The 21,798-nt window shown below is 35.6% G+C and overlaps 1 protein-coding gene across 1 annotated transcript; it reads left to right on the top strand.

The window, feature by feature from the left end:
- Window positions 1–1,885: 1,885 nt before the first annotated feature.
- On the top strand, window positions 1,886–21,154 carry LOC120523484 (PEST proteolytic signal-containing nuclear protein-like). Its single transcript, XM_039744826.1, has 5 exons — window positions 1,886–1,989; window positions 9,628–9,848; window positions 11,359–11,433; window positions 14,189–14,244; window positions 20,252–21,154. The coding sequence occupies exons 1-5, from the start codon at window positions 1,944–1,946 to the stop codon at window positions 20,370–20,372; spliced, it is 519 nt and encodes a 172-aa protein (XP_039600760.1). The 5' UTR covers window positions 1,886–1,943; the 3' UTR covers window positions 20,373–21,154.
- The last annotated feature ends 644 nt before the right edge of the window (window positions 21,155–21,798 follow it).

The raw sequence follows: 21,798 nt of genomic DNA, 5'->3' as shown, positions 1-21,798 counted from the left end.
TTTACTTGTGTTATATTTGACTAATGGTTAAATGTGTTTGATGATCAGAAACATTTTGTGTGACAAACATGCAAAAGAATAAGAAATCAGGAACGGGGGAAAATAGTTATTCACGCCACTGTATTTTGTTGTCACCGAGGTAGGACTTGAACAAACAGAGAACCCTTTATTCCAGACAGTAAGATATTTAGTTCAGCTAAAAGAAATGATTCACTGAGGGCTAATTGGAATAAAATGCTAATCAGTCTAGAACAAATTGCCAGAAATAAATTGCTCTGAGCAGAACTGTTTCCCAGATTTGCTAAACCCAAAATCTTGACTCAAAATATGCCATCAAAATTATTATATACTAAATAATTCATGAGGTGAGAAGCTATTTTATGCCAAAGGCCCTTAGAAAGAACGTTAGAGATAATAAGAAATTTACAAAAACTGTCAAGGATTACCATTTTAAATCTGAGTTTACAGAAGTGATTTTCAAATCATTAGATACACAGACAGCAAAATATAAATGTAACGATTATCGTGCAGACAGCCACCAATATGACACAATGGCAGAGAAACCATTACATAAATGTGGGCCTGATGAAAATGCTGAAAACTTACTAAAGTAATTGGGAACTGCAATAGACTGGTGCCCTGTTCAGAACTGTGTCCTGACTTGTGCTTAGTGCTGCTGAGATAGGTTTCAGTCCCCCATAAGTGTGAATCAGATTAAGGAAGTGTGAAAAAATTACATTATTAAGTTAAGTAGTGTCAGATATTGGGGAAGTAGAATTACCAAGACCAAGAACATTTTATTGGGGAGGTGCAGAGAGAGTGAGAAGATAGATCCCCCACAAAGTGCCATTAAGGACAGTAACATACTGTTATATACTTTGAACATTAAAAAAAAAAGATACAGATCGCTTTGGCCTTAACTAAACTTGACAATATAGTTGTACAATCCTTTCTGTTGTTAGTAGAAACCTAGTTTGTGACATGTATCCTTGTATAACATAGAATTGTTTTACACAGCTCTGAAGAGGAGGGCTTTCAGCCTTTGAATTGCCCTACTGGGAAAAATTAAAAAGTTCCAGTGTTGTAAAAAGGTCAAGGGGCATTCCCATCTCACAAGATGTGATCTAGACAGAACATAAATATATTTAAGCTTATCCTGTTATTATAATTATTATTGTATTACCTATCATCATGGATAAATCGAATATGTATCCCATGTTATTAGTAATCGATTTTATTTGACTGTTCGTGTGTTTTAATGTTTATCTTTCAAAATATTTCTTAAAGTACCTGTAAATAGGCTTTAAATATAAAATATGAATGTGTACAGATTATGATTTAATGAAGCACCGCTACATTATCGCCCAGTAAAACAAGGAGGGACTAAGTAATGACCAAATCCATAGAAACTTTCCTTGAATTTCAGTACAATAATTTTCTTCTTCGTGTTCGTTGGCTTGGCTGAAAAGCAGTTGTTTGTTTTCTTTCTCTAACGTTTTGCTCTTGCGTTTCTTTCGGTATGGTGTTGGGATTCTTCCCTGCAATCTGTTTAAACTACAAAGCCTTGCCCTGCTGCCACTCATGACTTTCATGTCTTTGGGGTGGTTGTCGAGAGGATGGGGCGTGGCTGTATGCTAATTAAGATCCATTGCCTGAAACAAGCCACAATACTATCGAAACAAGGGCAGACGTGTGCTAAAATGGGCGGGAAATGCTTTTTGGCCTTTTTGGAAAGTAAAAAAAAATGCCTTATTAAAATATAAACTATTCAGTGCAACTCCTAATGGCAATACATTTTCTTGCACCAAATTGATTTAAAAATAACCTAAACTGATGCGAAACGCTGCCTTTATCAAGTTCGAAGGCGCGGCCACTCCTTGAATGGGAGGGGTTACGCGGTGACTTCCCCTGGGCTTTAGTTTCTCCGCCCTCCGTAAAGGAAAATGGCGGACGAAAAGCAGACGGACGATCGGCTCGTAAATGACGGAGGTGAAATAAGTATTTTTTTGTGTGTAGAAAGAGATTCTTTCTAGGACTACAAATGCAGAGCAACTTGGGTTTGGTATTGTTAATGTTTCATGCAGGATGCTACTTATTTGTAGCTTTATTGTAATTCAAGTTGTGGTTTGCATGTCCAGGCCTGATATCTGTCCGTGTCCCCAAGAAGACCCAGTGTTTAACGGGGGGTGGTTAGTGGTGAGAGAGAGAGAGAGAGAGCGAGCAGCATTAGAAAGTCAAATGCAGTTTTTTTTGTCATGTTTCAACTTATTTTTCAACAACTCAGTTAATAAAAGCTTCTTTATTCCAGAGCGCTTCGCATTGTTGGCAGAGAGCCATTGAATGCAAATAATGGCCAGTGTGCCTGCTGGTAACAGCAGAATGCGGATTTCGAAAGCGCAGACCCATAGCGTAATACCTGGAGTCGCAGTAACCTCATTGAGACAGTGATCATCCATAACGTATGCTACTTTTGTTGTTGATTAATTTAGTGTTACTTTAACACGGTCGGGGTTGTTTTCCTAATCATTTCTGACGCATACGTTTGCCTCGGCGTTAGCCCTTAAATGAGTGAGAGTATCGTGTACAAAGTTCAAATCTGTACATACACGGTTTAACGTTTTATTTATCAACCAGGTAAAAGGGGGACATGTACAACTGAATTTACTCTACAATTTTTCTCAGGGCGAGTTTTGTTTTTAAGTAAGAGCACAGTAAACGGCGTTTAGTAGGTCAGGGCCAGTGGCCTTCAGTGTAAGGCACGAGAACTTCTTTATAAACCATACGACTTGAATGCCGTGCCACTATTTATTAAATAGTTATTAACATTTTTGTGCTTGTTTCCAGAACGCAACGAATACCCTGTAAATTAAATCATTTTTTATTAAAGAGATACATTTTGATTCTTGTAATTACATAAACCTTTATACAAATAATTTGTTGCATTAACTGCAACAGTTTTCATTGTGACATATATCTGTTTGGATTAGTTATCTGATTTTAATGACTTGGTTAACCAATTGAGTTGAATTTTTAAAGAACGACTTGTTTAATATAGTCGGTTGCCATTCCGTGTACTCATGTTCTATTTCTATATCTTCCTGTCATCATTTCTGCCGTTACGTTATCGACTGTTACTACGTTTCCCTTCGAGGTATTTGTTCGTCTGTCGCCGAGTATGCCTGTCATTAGGTTGTGGCGTCATACAAATCAAAGCTTTTATAAGCCTTAGTTTGCATTCATCAGAATCGTTATGTTTAATACGAATTATGAATAATATATATGGCTGATAAAACTGTATTATGAATATTATATATGGCATCGAAGACACGGAAAAGTATTTGGCTTTTTTTGTTAACTTTGAGTTTGTTCTGGAAAGGTGCTGCTCTTGATATTGTTTCAAGTGAGTAAACATCCAAATTCAAAAAAATGTATAAATACAATTGAATACAATTTTAATTTCATGTCATTTAATTACTTTTTTCCTTGTTTTATCTTTTGAATTTGAATTTTATTTGGAACCACAACGTTGGGGTGCTTTTGTTTTGAGAATATTTTTACATTAATTTCCACTGAAATTTTAAGTTCAACTTTATGCCTGTTCGCCATTTTATTTTTATTTTTTTTTATGTCAAACTTTGCCAATACAGTACACTAGTCTGGCAATTTTGCAGTTCAAAAAATGTCTATGTTGTTATTTCACAAGTACTAGGATCAAGTGAAGACAATAAGCCTTTTCCGTTTTCTTGTTTTCCTCTCCATTACATGCAAGAACTCAAAGTGGTGGTGATGTTGTATAATGAGTGCAAAAACGGAAGTTTTGTTTTTTTGAGGGAAATGTTAAAAATATATGTGTATTTTTGGAGTGCAGTTGGGACATACTGTATTACGTTTATTTGATATTTAGGTGCGGCCAGCAATGTGTAAGGGACTGATGGTTTAATGATGCATTGAATACTTTAAATAGCTACATGCACTTTGTTTGTGGTCCAATAATTGTGACACCATTTGACACACACTATTTTATTATTCAAAAAAAAACCATCCAAATAAGTGTTCCAAAGGCATCCCATCTTCATGGTGACAAAAAGCTGTCAACAAGTCGGTGACTGCAGTGTCAATATGACCATGTTGAAGGTTTACATGGCTACCACAGTTTCCATATACAGAATAGTAACCAGCCAACCTGAAGGATTTTATAGATAGATAGATAGATACTTTATTAATCCCAAGGTGAAATTCACATAATCCAGCAGCAGTATACTGATACAAAGAAACAATATTAAATTAAATAATAATAAAAATGAAAAGAATTAAAATAAAATTAATGTTCGCATTTATTCCCCCGGGTGGAATTGAAGAGTCGCATAGTGTGGGGGAGGAACGATCTCCTCAGTCTGTCAGTGGAGCAGGACAGTGACAAAGTCTGTCACTGAAGCTACTCCTCTGTCTGGAGATGACACTGTTAAGTGGATGCAGTGGATTCTTCATGATTGACAGGAGTTTGCTTAGTGCCCGTCGCTGTGCCACAGATGTTAAACTGTCCAACTTTAATCCTACAATGGAGCCTGCCTTCTTAACAAGTTTGTCCAGGCGTGAGGCGTCTTTCATCTTTATGCTGCCACCCCAGCACACCACCGCGTAGAAGAGGGCACTCGCCACAACCGTCTGGTAGAACATCTGCAGCATCTTACTACAGATGTTGAAGGATGCCAACCTTCTCAGAAAGTATAGTCTGCTTTGACCTTTCTTACATAGAGCATCAGTATTGGCAGTCCAGTCTAATTTGTCATCCAGCTGCACTCCCAGATATTTAAAGGTCTGCACCCTCTGCACACAGTCACCTCTGATGATCACAGGGTCCATGAGGGGCCTGGGCCTCCTAAAATCCACCACCACTTGGTTTTGCTGGTGTTAAGGTGTAAGTGGTTTGAGTTGCACCATTTAACAAAGTCTTTGATTAGCTTCCTGTACTCCTCCTCCTGCCCACTCCTGATGCAGCCCACAATAGCAGTGTCATCAGAGAACGTTTGCACGTGGCAGGACTCCGAGTCATATTAGAAGTCTGATGTATATAGATTGAACAGGACCGGAGAAAGTACAGTCCCCGTGCCCCTGTATTGCTGCACACAATGTCAGACCTGCAGTTCCCAAGACGCACATATTGAGGTCTGTCTGTAAGATAGTCCACAATCCATGCCACAAGGTGTGAATCTACTCCCATCTCAGTCAGCTTATCCCTAAGGAGCAGAGGTTGGATGGTGTTGAAGGCGCTAGAGAAGTCCAAAAACATAATTCTTACAGCACCACTGCCTCTGTCCAGGTGGGAGATATAGTTCATCTCAAGAAACTTAGAGAAAAAATGTGACAAATACAGAACCAGAACTAGGCTTACATTGTGTCTGCCTGATTTCTGGTTTCTCCCTAAAAATGTATAAATAACAGTGAGCATCCATAACTCTATAAATGATTTGTAAAAAATAATGGAACATGCTTTAATTTAACATAGAATTCATAGACTATTGATATGAAGACGAACTCAGGTGAAACGACCAACCAATGAAGTCAACAAACTAATATCTCGGCCTGAGGCCTGTTCCTCACATTTTGTAAAATGTTCCAATCTACTGCCATGAGGCCAATTTAGAATCACCATTTGTCCACACTTCTGCATTTTGATGTGAGAAGAGTAGGATTTTTTAAATAAGGTTTTTAGCAGTAAGTGCCATGTATACTTTTGCTTCAAGAAGGTACGAGGGGGGACCCAAAAATAACCGGAATTTTGTTGTTAGGTTAGTACTTGTAGTACGTGGTTGGGCCGCTAGGGCGATCTAGTTACACTCCTCACAAGTCAGTCTGCCAAGTGCCATCAGTCTGGAAGGTTGTGCTTGTGTTCAGTGAATTTTTTTGTAAAAGTAGTTTTGTGCAAGCGTCGTTTTTTTACGATGGCCGATTATCGTGAGCAACGTGCGGCAGTGAAATTTTGTTTTCTTCTTGAAAAAAGTGTTGCAGAAACTATTGTTATTGAAATGGTATGACAACTCTGAACCACCCACCCTACTCACCGGATTTAGCTCGTGTGATTTCTTTTAGTTCCCTCGGATGAAAAAAGACTTGAAAGGATGGCGTTTTGCTGACGTCGAAGAGGTAAAACAAGAAACGACCAGAGCATTAATGGGCATTACTTCAGACGAATTTAAAAAATGTTTCGAACAATGGAACAAATGGTTAGATAAGTGTATTTCCGCCAATGGAGAGTACTTTGAAGGAGACGAATTGTAGTTTGTACCGAAAATTAAATTAAACCCGTTTTTAAAAATATTTCCGGTTATTTTTGGGTCCCCCCTCGTATGTTTTGCACTCAAATCTTAAATTCTACATGTGTAAAGTCTTAATTTGTGTAACATTTTAAAATGTATTCTTAATTAGACTATTTCCAGACATCTAATTCTACCAAAATTATAAGGTCTACTTATTAAATATGTAATAGGTAACTTCGTAAGGTATTTTCAATTGTACTGTTGCAGTGTGTTCACTGTGACTTGAGCTAAGATTGTTTTAAGTCTTATTTCAGAGCAATAGAAACATATCAGATGAAGATCTCCCCTTTTGTGTTTTGATTTCATTTTGTCAGCTTTGAGTTCATCTTTACAGGTCTTTTGTGTTCCTAACAAATAGCATTATTACGACTTTTTCCTGTTAATAATTTTGAAGCCTTGATATTTGAATTCACTTTCTACACAAACCACCCTTTCTGTTTCAGCATTGAACAGTTCAGATTTTATACAGTAGTAAAATCCTTTGGTGTTTTTTCTGTTACTAAAAAGGGGAACATTGTATGCATCAGGCTTACCAGAAAACATAGCTCTGGAGTAGGGAATTATGTTTGTCACCATCAGCACCAAGTAACATTAATTAACGCAGTGGTGAGCTAAGTGAAAAAATCTTATGAAGGATTTCAAAGAAAGAATGTCCGATATTCTACTGTAGAAATCAGATATCAGAAAGCAGAGATGAAAATGTGCTGAAATGTGGCCCTTTTTATTACTGAGTAGAACTTCACTGTGCTACATATCTGCTGCTTGGTGAGGTCTCAAAATGAACTATTTTAAATCGCCTCTACTGTATTTCATAATGTAGCATCATCCACTTTACAGCCAAAGCCTACAGTTTATTTACATTTGTACACATCCATCCATTAAATTAGAAATTGTAAAATACAAATGAGCTGTACTTTCCATTTGGCAGCTTTCGTGTAACTTTATCATTAATATATCCATCCATCAATTATCCAACCCGCTGAATCCGAACACCGGGTCACGGGGGTCTGCTGGAGCCAATCCCAGCCAACACAGGGCACAAGGCAGGAACCAATCCCGGGCAGGATGCCAACCCACTGCAGGACACACACAAACACACCCACATACCAGGCACACACTAGGGCCAATTTAGAATCGCCAATCCTCCTAACCTGCATGTCTTTGGACTGTGGGAGGAAACCCATGCGGACACGGGGAGAACATGCAAACTCCAGGCAGGGAGGACCCGGAAAGCGAACCCGGGTCTCCTAACTGCGAGGCAGCAGCGCTACCACTGCGTCACCGTGCCACCCATCATTAATATATGTTTGATATAATTTTGTTTAAGGAGTTTTTTGATTTGTTTTGATATACTTTATATTATTCCCCAAGCGGAAATTGTCTTTTTGGATAACTTACCAATCTTTTTTGATTTTTAAGGGGAAGGTTTTAGAGCTTAAGCATTCTTTTCGTGTTTGACCTTAAAGGAAAGGAACTCTTCAGTAGTATACACTAAGGGGAGGGAAGACCATAGTGTGTGGTGTTCTTCAGGGAAAAAAAAAATTATTGTACAGCTCTAAAAAGTGTGTTGATATGTTGCTAGTGCTACTTATGTTAAATAAGGCGACAGAACATAGGCTAGTGTTAAAGGAATACTCCACACAAAACTGGTATTTTCTTTTCATTGTTATTTACCCAATGTATATTTTCGTGCAGAATTGATTGAGCGAGAGTTTGGCATATCAGAAGTCAATAGTGAGCAAATGATATGAAAAATGTCCATGGAGAGTAAAAGTCATGTTTCTTGTGTCGCATAATCCATGTCTGTGATCCAGTTGTTTGCTTAAATGTGTGAAAAAAATACTACTTTACTAAAATATTGGTAAATAGTTGCTTCCAGTATTATCAGCACATACATAAACAGAATGCCTTAAAACTCATGGGAGTGACTTTTTGACATGGAGACCCACCTCCCCACATCATTTATTGGTCACGATTCTCATCAAGAGACACATTTTTGCATGTTTTGAGCAAGTGACTGGATGACGGACGTGTGTTATGTGTCATATGTTATGTTTTAGTCGTATGTCACAAATCATGTTTTTATCTATCTAGGTGTGTGCTACAGTATTTCCCGTTTTTTTTTTTTTTAGTGTTCAATAGACGTTGTTTTCTGCCATTGAAAGTAGCTCAGAATGCTAGTGTTTTGAAATTCCAGGCCTTGGTGTTTTTTCTTTAACAGTGGGCTAAATTTGATTTGCCTATTTAAACTTTTATTTACCCTTTACTTTCTTTCACACTGATTAAAGTGCATCTATGGTGGCAAGTGTAGAGTGCTTAGAATGTTTTTATACAAATGAGAACTCAATGTTAACTATAGCTAAATTGGCTGGTTAAAAGCTACAAAAAATTTATTTAGTATATAATTATTTCAGAGTGAATTCTGAGAAATTCAGTGTTTGCTGATATTGAATTCTGGGACAATTTAAGTAAGTCTTAGTGTTTTATCCATTTTGACTAAGGGCACACTAAATCAGATGCCTGCTTGAAAAAAAATGCAGAGGTGTCCTTGGGTTATAATACCAAAAACAGTCAGTTATCCTTTTCTCCATTTTAATCCAATTAACATTCACAGTATTTTTTTCATACATTTATGCTAGTTTTATGTTTTCCTGTAGATGATCAAAATAGACTGAATAATGAAGATCTTTCCAAACAAAATATAGTCAATGTAGCATGTTTAAAAGATATCAGGTGAAGTGCATGTTTGGCAGAATGTCAAATAAAAACATACTTCATCCCTAGCAGTGCAAAGCCCTAGTACAGGAATTTAAACAATTAGACTTTAGTTTCATCAGTAGTTTTTTTTATATAGTTCAAATCAAGCTTGATAGGTTAAACTTCCAAATCCTCATTTGTAAAATGTAAATTCCCATATTTACAAACTTTTTTTTTTTTATCATTATCTAGAGTAAAAATCTGGTAATCTTTCAGTGTCATGTAAAAGAAAGCGTGATGCTGTAGATTTATTATTTCTATGCTTTCTGTGTCTGGGGCTTGGCTTTGCCAGAGGAAAAATACAGTAAAGACATATGTTGAAATTTATTTTTTCATTTTGACTGCTAAGTGGCCCATGTGCTGTGGATAATTTTCTTAGCTGCTGCTGTATTATCTACTGTATCTAACAAACAGCGGACAAGCCATCAGAGTCAGTAAGGGCACAGGCGGCAGAGAGAGGCACCCTAAAACGAGTACTTAATGAAGTTGCTGCTGCGGCTCCCCTGCTTGGTATAAAGTAGCTCACCTTGGTAAGTTGTTTCGACTCCACCAGGACCTGAAGAGAAGGAAGACAAAGATGTGAAAACTAAGACACTCTCTTCCAGCAATGGAGGAGAGTGCGCAGGCCGAAGCGCGGACAAGCGTTCGGCGGACGAGGAAGCAGGAGATTCCAATGCTCAGCCAGCTCCACCGAAAATCTGCAAAACTGGATTTGCCGTTAAAATTTCTGCATCAAAGAAGCCAGCTCCAATCTCCATCAAGCTAGGAGCTAATGTGAGTATTTCTAAAAGTTGTGTATGTCCCTGTTTTAAGTAGACGTGTGCTGTAGTTTTCACAGAGTTCACTTTGTACATGTTGTTATGAGTAGTTTTTTAGCAAGTGGTGCGTTGTAAATTTTTAAAAACAAAGCAAGTTTCTTTGAAAGTTGAGAGTGGGGAATCATCATTTTTGCACATTTTAGTGTATTTATAACAACGTTTCCAAACAGATTAATGTCAATTTCAGTTTATTTACAGAACACATATAACGCAACATCAATACTACTGTAGCTAAAGTGATTTACAATAAAATATATAACAAACATAAATAAAATGAATAGAATAAAATACAGTAAAACACAATATAAACCAGCAGTAAATTGAAGGCAAACAAATGACTAAGGAAGCAGCCATCAGTATCACTATAGGTCACGGTACGGTAGAGAATAGAAATGTCTTCAATGTAGTTTTAAACAGTTCAGTTGAGGGTGACTCCTTGATGTAATTAAGTAAAGAATTCCACAAACAATGTGCAGCAGCTGCATAACCAACTACCTCTCTCAGTTTTGTAGGTTCACTACATATTCCAATGTGTAACATTGGAGAAATTCTGTAATAAGCATTTAAAGAAGCGATTACGGCCACAATGGCTGCTTGGTTTTCCTTCCTGCCGCTTTCTTCATCAGGGACCAATTTCTGCTGTTAATTCACTTCGATTTCTGTCATTTTATTTGCAATATTTAAAGACTCCATCCTTGGAACTGATTTTTCCCCCCCCCTTAAGTGGCAGCCAAAATAAAATGAGATTTGAAGTGAACCAACAGATGACCAACTCCAACCTATTTCTTCCCAACCAGTTTAATTGGACGAATCCTGTTTTTAAATTTGTTGCGTTCATGGTTTGCTGGTGCTGTAATTCTGCCACAGCTGGCATTTACAAAACATTTTCCATTTTTTTGATAACCATCAAAATGTTTTATGGACCTGAGCAGAACAACATTACTAAGACTTTCACCTTTCCTTATTTTCAGATATTGTATTATGGACGCAGGTTAGTTGATCATGTCTTGGCTCACTTTGTGTCATTGTTTGGCTGCTAATTAAGAAAAAAAAAATGAAAGGGTTTGCTTCTTAAATTGCATGTCAATTACAAATAAGGTAAAAAGTTAATTAGCAGCAGAAACTTGTCACTAATTAAGAAAATGTAGCCACTGTGGCCCACCAAGCTTGAAGTTGGGCACCCGGTCTAAATATTTGTCATATATTATACTTATTTCACTAATATTTGGATAGAGTAGGTCCTAATATTCCTGACTTTGGAAATAAGCCTGTGGTATAAGCCTATTATTGATTGCAGCAGTAGATAGCTATTATCCAAGCCAGAAATATTTTGTGTGTTTTGGGGTTCGGGGATGGGGTGGTAGCCCTTTTGGACAATAAAGCATAATGTCTATTTTACTGGGGTAGAAGTTTTTACTTCTGGTGCTTTTATATATGTTATGTTTATATATGTTTTTATTTAACAGAAACCTAAAGAGACTGTTCCAAATTTGCCTGTAAAGAAGCCAATGTTAGCAGCTGTGTTTAATGATGATGATGATGTGAGTATATCTAAAATAGAAATTACATTTATAACTTGCCTGTTTTGTTATCCTGAAATTAATGGTAATCAAATGTGTAAGTGAATTTTCACTTGGCTAAACACAAGTGTGTGTGGTGTTTATTTATTTGTTTATTTATTTATTTATTTATTTATTTATTTATATATATATATACACACACACAGTATATATATTTTATATACTGTTTATAGCTGGCTCATGTTTTACAATATTCTTAGAAATACTAGTGAAAATTCATCCAGTATTTTCAGAATAGTTTGGCTGTATGCTCTATAAAAAATTTCAGTATGTTTTATGCTAAGTAAACATAAGTATATGTTTCTGTTCTGTGGTGCCATTTAAATTTTAGATATATATAAGAGGTATTCTTTGGGGAGTATGGAGTTGAGCCTTATAAAATTGAAAGTTGTTGGCAACCCCGTAGTGCTTTTTTTATTTATGCTGTGATCTTTTACCTGAGAAAGGTTGAAGATCAATGCTGTATGTTGTACATTCAGATTGGTCATTGCAATAAATCCATCCTTCCATTAGCAGTACCACCTTTGTTCTGCCTTTGTGATGCTGAATTTGATAGAGATCCATTAACTCGTGTCCAAACTAATAGAACATCTATACCACAGCCCACAAATAAGTTAAATAGTTCTGCATCTTAAACCAAGTTCTTCAGTTAACAATCATAACCAAATGTAAAACTGCATAAAATGGATCCAGTACGAGTTACCAAGTATCAGAATATGAACTTGAAAACTTGGCATAACATTACAAGAAACAACATAGTGTATTTGAAATTGTAGCAACTGAAGTTGTGATGTTACCTCTTTTTGCACTTGCCTATGTGTATCCGAACAAATGTTATAAAAATGGCCTCTGTTAGTTGTTGGAATGTTTCTTCAGAATAGTATACATTACCCTGCCCAAAAAAGAAAGTAACCGACCTCTGTCAATAATTGTAAAATGAATTTGCTTTAGTTACATGTGCATTTTTTCTTGTTTCCCCTCATTTACTTTAGTGATCTTTTTAAATCCTTTTTCTGCCCCTTGCCAGTGTCTCTGAAAATCTGTTTTTTTTTTATATATAAATAATCCCAAATAAAAGATCCCAAATCACTAGCAGATGCAACAGGTTTCAAATAAATTTAGCCCTGGTTCCTATTCCTGTTTTTTTTAAGGGGTGGTCAGGACTGGGAAAGTGAGGGAATCAAACTTCCCAAAACTACAAACTTGGATGTAATAAATAAAAGTAGTTAAAAATGGAAAACCAAATCAATGATTGGATCAGTTTTTCCAGCTCTATTAAATAGTGTTATCGTCAATTAAGAACTGCAGGCATCCAAAAACTGTCACTGTTTAAAACTTTAATTTTATTATCTCCCATTATACTTCAAAATTTCCACTTGAAATTAGTGGATTGAGCAGTGCCTGAAATTGACAATTGGGCATTACCTTTAAAGAAATCTTTTGAGTTGGACATAACTAGAGGTGCACAGTCTGAGATCTAGCAAGTGTTGCAACTGAAGAGTAACAATATATTTTAATCTGTTGCAACAAAATTAAAATAAAATTTTTACATTTAATACTGTAGATATAGAGTTAATGTGTCCTTAAAATGGAGTATATAGGTGTATGTTGTGTTGAAGTGCATTTGGCTTGTAGTGTTGCAAGTATTTAGGATAGCACAATCTTGTGTGTGCTGGCTTTAGTTCAGATTGCATTAGTAGTTTTTCTGTTGCATAAAAGGCAATTTGCATCATAATATGTATGCTGCAACATCTAGTATGCAGTTTATTTTACTGAAACTTTGAATACATAGCTCAGTAGTTAATAGGTCTCATTTTTGGCATCACCCATAAGTGCAATTACTGGTACAGGCTGTTTCCTGTCACGCTAGACACTTTCAACTGCAGGAACTTTTTCAGGATCCATTGAGTTTGATATAGGAACTGGGTCACTTGTGGTCCCTTGCCAAATTTGTGTGGTGTGTTTCCAGCACATGACAGGAACTGTAACCTTTATGCAAAATAATGTGATATACAAGAAATAGTGATGCCAGGGTAACGTGTGGCATGGTTGGAAAATCGTTTGGGAAGATTATTGCTTCGATGCGCTGTATGGTGCAGCTCACCAGGGAGAACGCTATGAAAAGTGGTAATGTGCTGAGTGATCCATTGATCACTCTGGACTTGTTGCTTTGATGCTGTGTATTTGCTCCTTTGCTTTTCTACACACAGAATTAGTAGCGGATGGAGATGGTCTGTGCTGGCCAGGCTTGGGAAAGGATGCTCTTGATTTTTTTTTATTTATTTATTTTCCAGTGTTTCAGAAAAATATCTTTGTCAGGTGTCAAGCCAAGGGAGTAAGGGAAGTTAGGATGCTGCATGTTTGTGTGCGTGTGGGGTGTTTGCTTAAAAAAAAAAAAAAGTACCCGCTCATTGTTTTTACTGTATGTGTTTAAGTTCTACAGTCAATATTTGCTGAGCTCTAAGCAGCTTTATTAAAATCTCCAAAAATGTTTTACTACTTTTGGAATGCATCCTCAAAGAAATATTTCAGACATAGACATCTAAAACATAGAGTAATATTGTTCAAATAAAAGAAGTTTGAAACAGTGCACATACTACTGCAGATTTAATAGGTCCTGCATCATTACTTTCGTAAGGGTCGTGGTCTAAATATGTAGGTATGAAATGCTAAACTAGTAAGCTTTTTTTAATATGACTCTTTGTTCTGTTTATAGAGTGAACCAGAAGAAATGCCACCAGAAGCAAAAATGAGAATGAAAAATATTGGCAGGTAGGAGCTGTAAATTGAAAACCAAATACTTCCTTCATACAAATTAAATAACTAGGACTTGGTAAATCAATATTATATTTTTTCTGATAGGAGTATAAGAACAATATCTAAAATCAGTTATTTATGTGCCGTACCCATTGAACATTTTGTTTGTTACTGAAATGCTTGCAAGTAATATGTACATCGAACACACACTGGCAGCTTGCATACTATTTATAATACTTTTTGTTTAGTAAGTATTTGGTGTAAATTCATGTAAAAATAATTATTGTGGAACATTTTTCTTTCTATTTTACTGTGTTGCAGAGAATTTTATATTTCATATATGTTTTTTTAATAGTTTTTGTTACTGGCTCGGACAGTTCTAGTACTGTTTGATTTATTTATTTTTTAAATAAATTTTTGACACTAAGCTCCTGCATAACCAGACACAGAAAAGCATTATTTTCTATGCTATTGTAGTTTTATATTTAGACCACAAATGTTAACTCTACATTTAATTAACAGAATGAAATTCTGTAGATTTTATCGTTCAGTGACCATAAAAATACTAAAACAAAATTTCTTTAAAATAAATACATTTTTAAAAAAAAAGAGAAATTTTTATCCATAGTATGGCATTAATAAAAACAACATGTTTGTCATAATTACAAGCTGTCACATTAAGTTCATCTCTAATGTACTGAACCTATCTAAAACAAAGCTTAAATTAAAAAAAGTTTTCACCGTTTGTCTATCAAAGAAATGCATATTCTCACTCATTGATTCAGTTAATTGACATTGGCAGTTAAACACTGTTTAAATGTAAATCTACATCCACTTGTATGAATTATTTTTTAATCATTACTTGCACTACAGCTTTTCCTGCTGACTGTTAAAATATACATTTACTATATGTAGATATTTTTTTCCTAGTGTACAAGCTTGACAGTCCTAATTCTTTATGCAGTACTTGTTCCTTACCAAAACTTATACTGTGTGATACATACACAAACAAACAAAGAGTACAAACCTTTAAAAAAAAAAGCTGCAAATTGACGAAATGTTCTAAAGGTGTTTATGAAGAAGATATAAGGCTAACATGCTTACAGGTTTATAAGTAAAAAAAACATACATTTTGCTATTAAACTCACAGACCTTTTGTTTACTAAGTAGTAATTTTATTTTTTTCTTTTATCTCATCTTTTTGTAATTGAAAATGGAAACTGCTGTATTTAACACCCACTTGTTTACCATCTCAACTTGGACAAGCAGTGTTTGTTTTTATTAAAGGACAAAATAAACATTTCTGAATTCATTACAGTAGCTTTTCTTGCTGTTTGTCTAATTGCATAGGATGACTCCTCTGATTTCTTTTTCTCAGTTTATTATTCCACTTTTTTTAATGTAATGGCTAATATTCGGGTCTTCTCTCACTGTGGTAGTCTGCTTTAATGCCTTCTGTTTACAGGAAGTAAAAGTTGTGCACTCACTCAACTACCATAATACCTTACATAAAGGAATACTTCAAATATGGTAAATGATAGTAAAGTTTAGAAAAGCAGATGCTGAAATTTTGTTTTGCAATGGCTAATTTACTGATTACAAATAGTCTCTTAGAGTAAAAATTGGGCAATTTAGATGTTCTTGACAGTAGGGGTGTGCAATATGGACAGAAACATTTTATCTCTATTTTCTGGGATTTTGTTGATAGCGATAAGTAGATATTTTTGCTTCCTTCAAAAATCTTTGTAAAAGTCTTATATTGTACTAGCTCTGGCTTGCTGTTAATAGGATAGTATCTGTTTTTTTTTTTTACTTATGATATTAATGGAAACAACACACTTAAAGGAATACTCTACCCAAAAGGATACATTTATTTATTTCTTTTTTTCACTTCTCACCCCATGTAGTCTGTAGTGGTGACCAATTTAAAAATTGATTAGTCTAATGCCTTTATGAAGATCCAGCATTGATCCCTTATCAGCACCATAGAATCTGAATGTTTAATATTGCATTTCTCCTGGAAAATGTGATTTTTTTTTTTTGAATTTATTTTTTTTCTTGGCCTCCACTACATACTACATGTTGTCTACAATTGAACTGCTCAAAACAAGATTAAAGACTCATTTCTATTCACTTGCATTCCGTGACCTTCAGTAATACTGATGGATTCCTGTTTGTGATTATATAACATTATTTCTATTTATTATGTATCTTATTTTATGTTCATATGTTATTACTATTTGTTTTATTGTCTATTGTTTTTTCTTTTATTCTATTATTGTAAATCACTTTGGCCACAGCATTACTATGTTGTTTTTAAATGTGCTATATAAATAAATTGACATTGATCTGACCAAGAGCAGCTTTGTGAAAATATGAATTGCAAAATATGCATTTGATGTAAACTGTGTCATGCCCTGTCAATAGGAGGTGAAAAGGGCTTAATAGAAAAGAGACACATCTGCCTAATGACATCAGTAGAAGCATGCAGGGCACTGCACAGTATTCGCTGTCTTGCAGCACGTTTAAATGAATAACTATAGTAAGTTAACAATACTGTCTAATCGGAAATGCAAACATGCTGTGCCAGAATAGCCATAGTGTTTTAACACATGGTACATCCATAGAGCACAATTTTAGCTTTTAATTTTCTCTTCATGTTGAGTTTTTTGTTCAGTTTCATTTGCTCTCTCCTTGAACCTGCTTCAAACTTCACAGATTGCGAGAATTGGTATTTGGTGTGTAGGAAAAGTCCTGTGGTTGTAGCCTTTTGGGGGTGGAGAGAGCCAGCTATACCACCCCCCCCTCCTCTCTCTCTCTCTCTCTCTGGATTCCCACTATAGCCTATATTATTTCTCATTATTCTGAAAGTCCGACAGGGAATGTAGGTCCATTGGGTAGTACCAATATGAAATAGCTGTTTTTATTTTCTACAGACAGAATTTGGAATTCAAGTGGCATTTAAATAAAGGAATACTACTGCCACATGTAACAAGTATATTTTGGTTACAAATGACTATACAGTCTGCACTGGAGGACAACCACTCAGCATTGTTGAATTCATTAAATGAAACTGAGCAGAGAACAGCTGCACAATAGTAATTCAGATAATTGTACCAGCTAATGTATTACTCAGCAGTAAAACTTTCTAAGAGCACAGTGTACTTGCACCTATCTCAGGTCACCATGCTAAACCACAGTTGAATCAAAGGAGCACGTCAAGGCAGCAGCTGAAGTCTTAAGTCTTATGGCATTCTTAGCCTTTTATTTGCTGATGAGTTATGAGCTCTGAATACAGTTAGGGTTTTCAGGCTGAGTAGTTTATGATTATGGGCTGTGTATACTTAGCCATGGTGCAGTCTAATGAAAGGTGTCCTAGAAATGTTCCATGTGGGTGAATGTTTGAACAAAGTCAGAGTATTATGGGGTAAGTTGTAAAAAGTATCATTGCTTTCATCATTTAAAACATTCTGACATTCATGGAGCTGAATTGTAAGAATCATTGGGCAATGACAAATGAGTGGTTTAGATTACATTAAACATTTTGTTGTGTCATTTACCAGAACTCTGCTAAGTTCAGCTTTTGGAACTGTAAAATGTAGTGACAAGTCTTTTTACCCATAGTACATTGTGTTTGACTTTGTGTGTTCTTTTACTATTTCAAACCGCCTATACATGTGGAAGCCCATTATAATGAAGCTCACAGGACCAAAAAAAAAAACAAATATGGGGAAAATACATAGTACTGTGACCGGGGCCACTGGCGATTCACAGTGTTTAATGGCAGCGCCACAAGGACAGCTCCATAGCTGCTGTGCTGCGTCTGGTAAACAGTAAGCCAAGGGCGAAGAAATTGGTTGTCCTCTGCAGAATCAGGATCACCGTATACCATGCTTGTCGCAAAGTGTTTAACATTTAACACCAGGCTTTAATCTGCTCTTCCTCAAACTCCCCATGATCTGTCAGGTCTACGTCTGCCATAGCAGTGTTTCCGAGCTGCTGGTGGTCTTATAGTCTGAAGATAGGAGGTAAAGCAGGACAATTGCCTGTGCCATGGCTTCTAACAGCTCCTATTCTGAATGGAAGTCTTGACACTACCTGCCTTCGCTTTACAGTAATAAATAACATATATTTTCCTTGAAAACCTGGACTCGCCTTCTTTCTAGTGCAGGGGTCTCCAACCTTTTTTCCCCTGAGAGCTACTTTTACAAAATGAAAATAGCCAAGAGCGACTCATGTTTTCTGACATTTATTCTCATAGCTTATTTCAACTCAAACAAACTGAATAAGCTTGTTTTGCCTGAACATTTACAAAATGTGTCCACAACTCAAATTTTGCATTAAAACATCACAAAAAAAATTTAGTTCACCTGAAGTGCATTTTGTATGACTGTATGCAATTTCTAGCGTATCTCACATTATTGAATTGAAACATGAATGCTGTCAAAACAAAACAATGCAATTACAAATACACAGATATGACTTATTCAGTTGTCATTTTGTTACATGTCACTGCTTCACTTCACAAGAGTATTCACATGTCCAGTTGCATGTGTGATGTGTTTTGTAGTTAGTCAGATGACTGGCACTGCATGGAGTCAACAAGAGAGGCAGGTGTATGGTGGAGTGTAGCCACTAAGGTTCACTCGTATGGAGTCATTCACATGTTCATCTGTCAGTCTTGTTCTGAACTTTGATTTCATGACATTCATGTCAGAAAAGGCAGACTCACAGAAGTATTTAGACCCAAACAAAGCAGACATTTTCAGAGCTGCTTGGTGAAGATTCTTATAGTTATCTGGCCCTACTAAGCTCCAGAAATGCTGAGAATGCTGTTGAGACTTTAACTGCATATTATTTTGAAGGTTTACTAATATATAAAATCCAATGTCTCTTTCTGTATGTCTGTCCATTTTTCACTGAGAGAACAACTTGATGGATTTAGATCTGGTTTTTTCTATAATTTGCTTGAACATTCCGGTTGATTTTGCGACTTCTCTCATTTCACTATGTATCATAGTTCGCTTTGCTGTACCGATTTATTTGCGCAAATCTGAGATCCATGCAGCGGGCCATGGAGAGGGGCCTTCCTCACTCACTCGCCAGCTTCTTGGCATGTTCCTTAACTCCGCTTAGCTAGCGAATGAGAGAACAATTGAATTCAACTTTGTCTGATATTTAAAATAAAGTGTTACTTGGGCCTTGATGAGTTTGAGTCTGGATATTCTCTTAAGTGTATGCCACATTGAAAGGATAGATTGCAATTCAGATTGTGGATTGTGATCTTGTGTTAAAAGGATCATATGTTTTTTTTTGGAAAGCTCGCCTGCCCCTAATTTGACTAATCAAGTTTTCAAGTTTATGTTGGATTCATTAACCCTTTGGCGAGCTACTTGAAAAGGGGTTGCGAGATACCAGTATCTCTCACGAATGACATGTTTCTAGACCCCTGCTCTAGTGCAACTCTGTGACCCAAGCTGTATTTTTTTTTTTTTTATAAAAAACTTGCTTCTTAAACTGCAAAAAGTATTGTATTTGAAAATTAGATGTCAGATGTAATTTTTTTTTTATATAAATTGAAATACAGGTATGAACATAGAATGAGAACGAGACGCTAGATTTTACTTTTTTTGATAGAAGTACAGAATGAAAATGAGTCAATTAATGATGAAGGCACATTTCTAAAATTTCTTCGGGAAGAAAAAACTAAAACATTTCATACTTTACCACCCAAAGACATCTGTTTGCAATTATACTGCACCATTTTTCAGCTACTTCAGTTTTACTTTCCTACTCAGTTTGCTGAATATCAAGCTACTGTGCATCCATCTAAAATCCATCCAACAGAATTTGTCTCGAGACGGGGTGATGTATTAGTTAAATAACCATTCAGTTTTACATTAATTGACCTTGCTGAAACAATGCATGTGTAAGTTGCATGTGGTAATGTTTTTAGAAACCAATTCCATTTTGGATCTTTTTTAATTTGCATTTTTTTGTTTGTTTTCTCTCTCCTGTTCAGAGATACTCCTACATCTGCTGGACCCAACTCATTTAACAAGGGGAAGCATGGATTTTCAGACCACCAAAAGTTATGGGAAAGAAAACTTAAAAAACAGATGGAAAAAGTACCCCAAGAATAAGAGAAGCATCATACTGGAGGACATTTTGGATTGGATGCTGTCTCCCTGCCTCCATGACCCACCCATAGTAACATTTAAAATGCGAATTTGATTAATTGAAATTATGTAAATACATAAAGACTTTATTATTACCTAGTTTCTTTTTGGGTGCTGTTGATGCATCATATGGATAACATTTCATTTGCAACTTACAAGGCTTAGATTTTACGTTGAATGGTCAATTTACAGACACACTCATCTGCAATTGTCCATGCTACCAAGTTCCATAAATACAGTAAAAACATGGCATTTAATATCATTTGTGGAGTATTGTTGAAATCTGTTAATGCAAAGTGATTTCAATAATGTGTAGAAGGTACATATAACAACTATGAAAATCAAACCTATTTATTAACACATCTGTACAAGCCTTTAGGTTTAAAAAAAAAAAAAAGGCTTTAATGTGACAAGTATTTTACTTTCCTCCATTTTTCCCTCGTGTCTGGGACTTGTATGTAAAGTTATTGTATGTGTATTTCTCTTTACAATTGGTGAGTAATTCAGGCTTTTTGATACTGGAATCTCTGTTGCTGTTATGTAAGATTCATATTTTATCCAGAGTTGTATTTGTCAAGTTTTTTCCCCCCACCCCAATAAGTTTATTTTTTAGATGTTTGATTATATGTACCTGTTGTGATGTGAGCATTGCTGCATTCAAATGAAAAAGTTTATTTCCCTTGCATTAGTTTATTGTGTTATATTATCGGGTAAACTTTGGAATCATGGTTTTGATTTAATTTCTTTTTTAAGAAAATGTGCTGTTTATTTGCAAGATTTAAATAACAGTATTGCTGTACAATTTGAATCGGTAGTTAGCTAAACATTTTTATTTTAGTTAAGTTTCTTTGAGGAACTGAATAAATAGTATGTGCAATTTTTTTATATGAAAAGCTGTATAAGACTATTACAATCTAGCGTGTTCACTTGTTAGTCTTGAGCCCCCATTAGGTTAAGATTTTTACAGCAGTGCCTGAACTCCCTCCTAAGTTGACAACCATCACACTAAGAAAATTACTTTTGCTTAAATCACTATATATATATATATATATATATATATATATATAATCTCACCTGCTTGTTGCTTTGTGTGAATTGTTTAGTGCTGTTAAAAAGTGATACTCATTGACATTGAGAGCTGACATCATTAAAAAAAGCTTTTTGTTGTATGGACAACTTTGGTCTGTACTTGAAAAGGTGTATTCTACTCCGTTTCCCCGCTGTATTTTGCATATATGAATGTGATTTACAGATAATAACCCCTTGAATGGCTTAAGATGTTTGTTCAGTTATTAAAAAAAAAAAAAATTGTAAATCTTTACTGTATAAGAAGTAAAATATCCATGACTTGGAATCTTAAAACTTCTGCCTCTCTGTCTACTGCATTTTT

This window comes from Polypterus senegalus, chromosome 2, assembly GCF_016835505.1.
Source record: "Polypterus senegalus isolate Bchr_013 chromosome 2, ASM1683550v1, whole genome shotgun sequence".
In the NCBI taxonomy this organism is placed as follows: Eukaryota; Metazoa; Chordata; class Cladistia; order Polypteriformes; family Polypteridae; genus Polypterus; species Polypterus senegalus.
This window is presented reverse-complemented; position numbering and strand designations above follow the sequence as displayed.

Bases quoted from the DNA above. Each gene is read 5' to 3' on its own strand.
- LOC120523484 (XM_039744826.1), top strand. From the start codon at position 1,944: ATGGCGGACGAAAAGCAGACGGACGATCGGCTCGTAAATGACGGAG. The intron at 1,990-9,627 runs GTGAAATAAGTA...CGACTCCACCAG, and splicing joins TCGGCTCGTAAATGACGGAG to GACCTGAAGAGAAGGAAGAC. The intron at 9,849-11,358 runs GTGAGTATTTCT...TTTATTTAACAG, and splicing joins CCATCAAGCTAGGAGCTAAT to AAACCTAAAGAGACTGTTCC.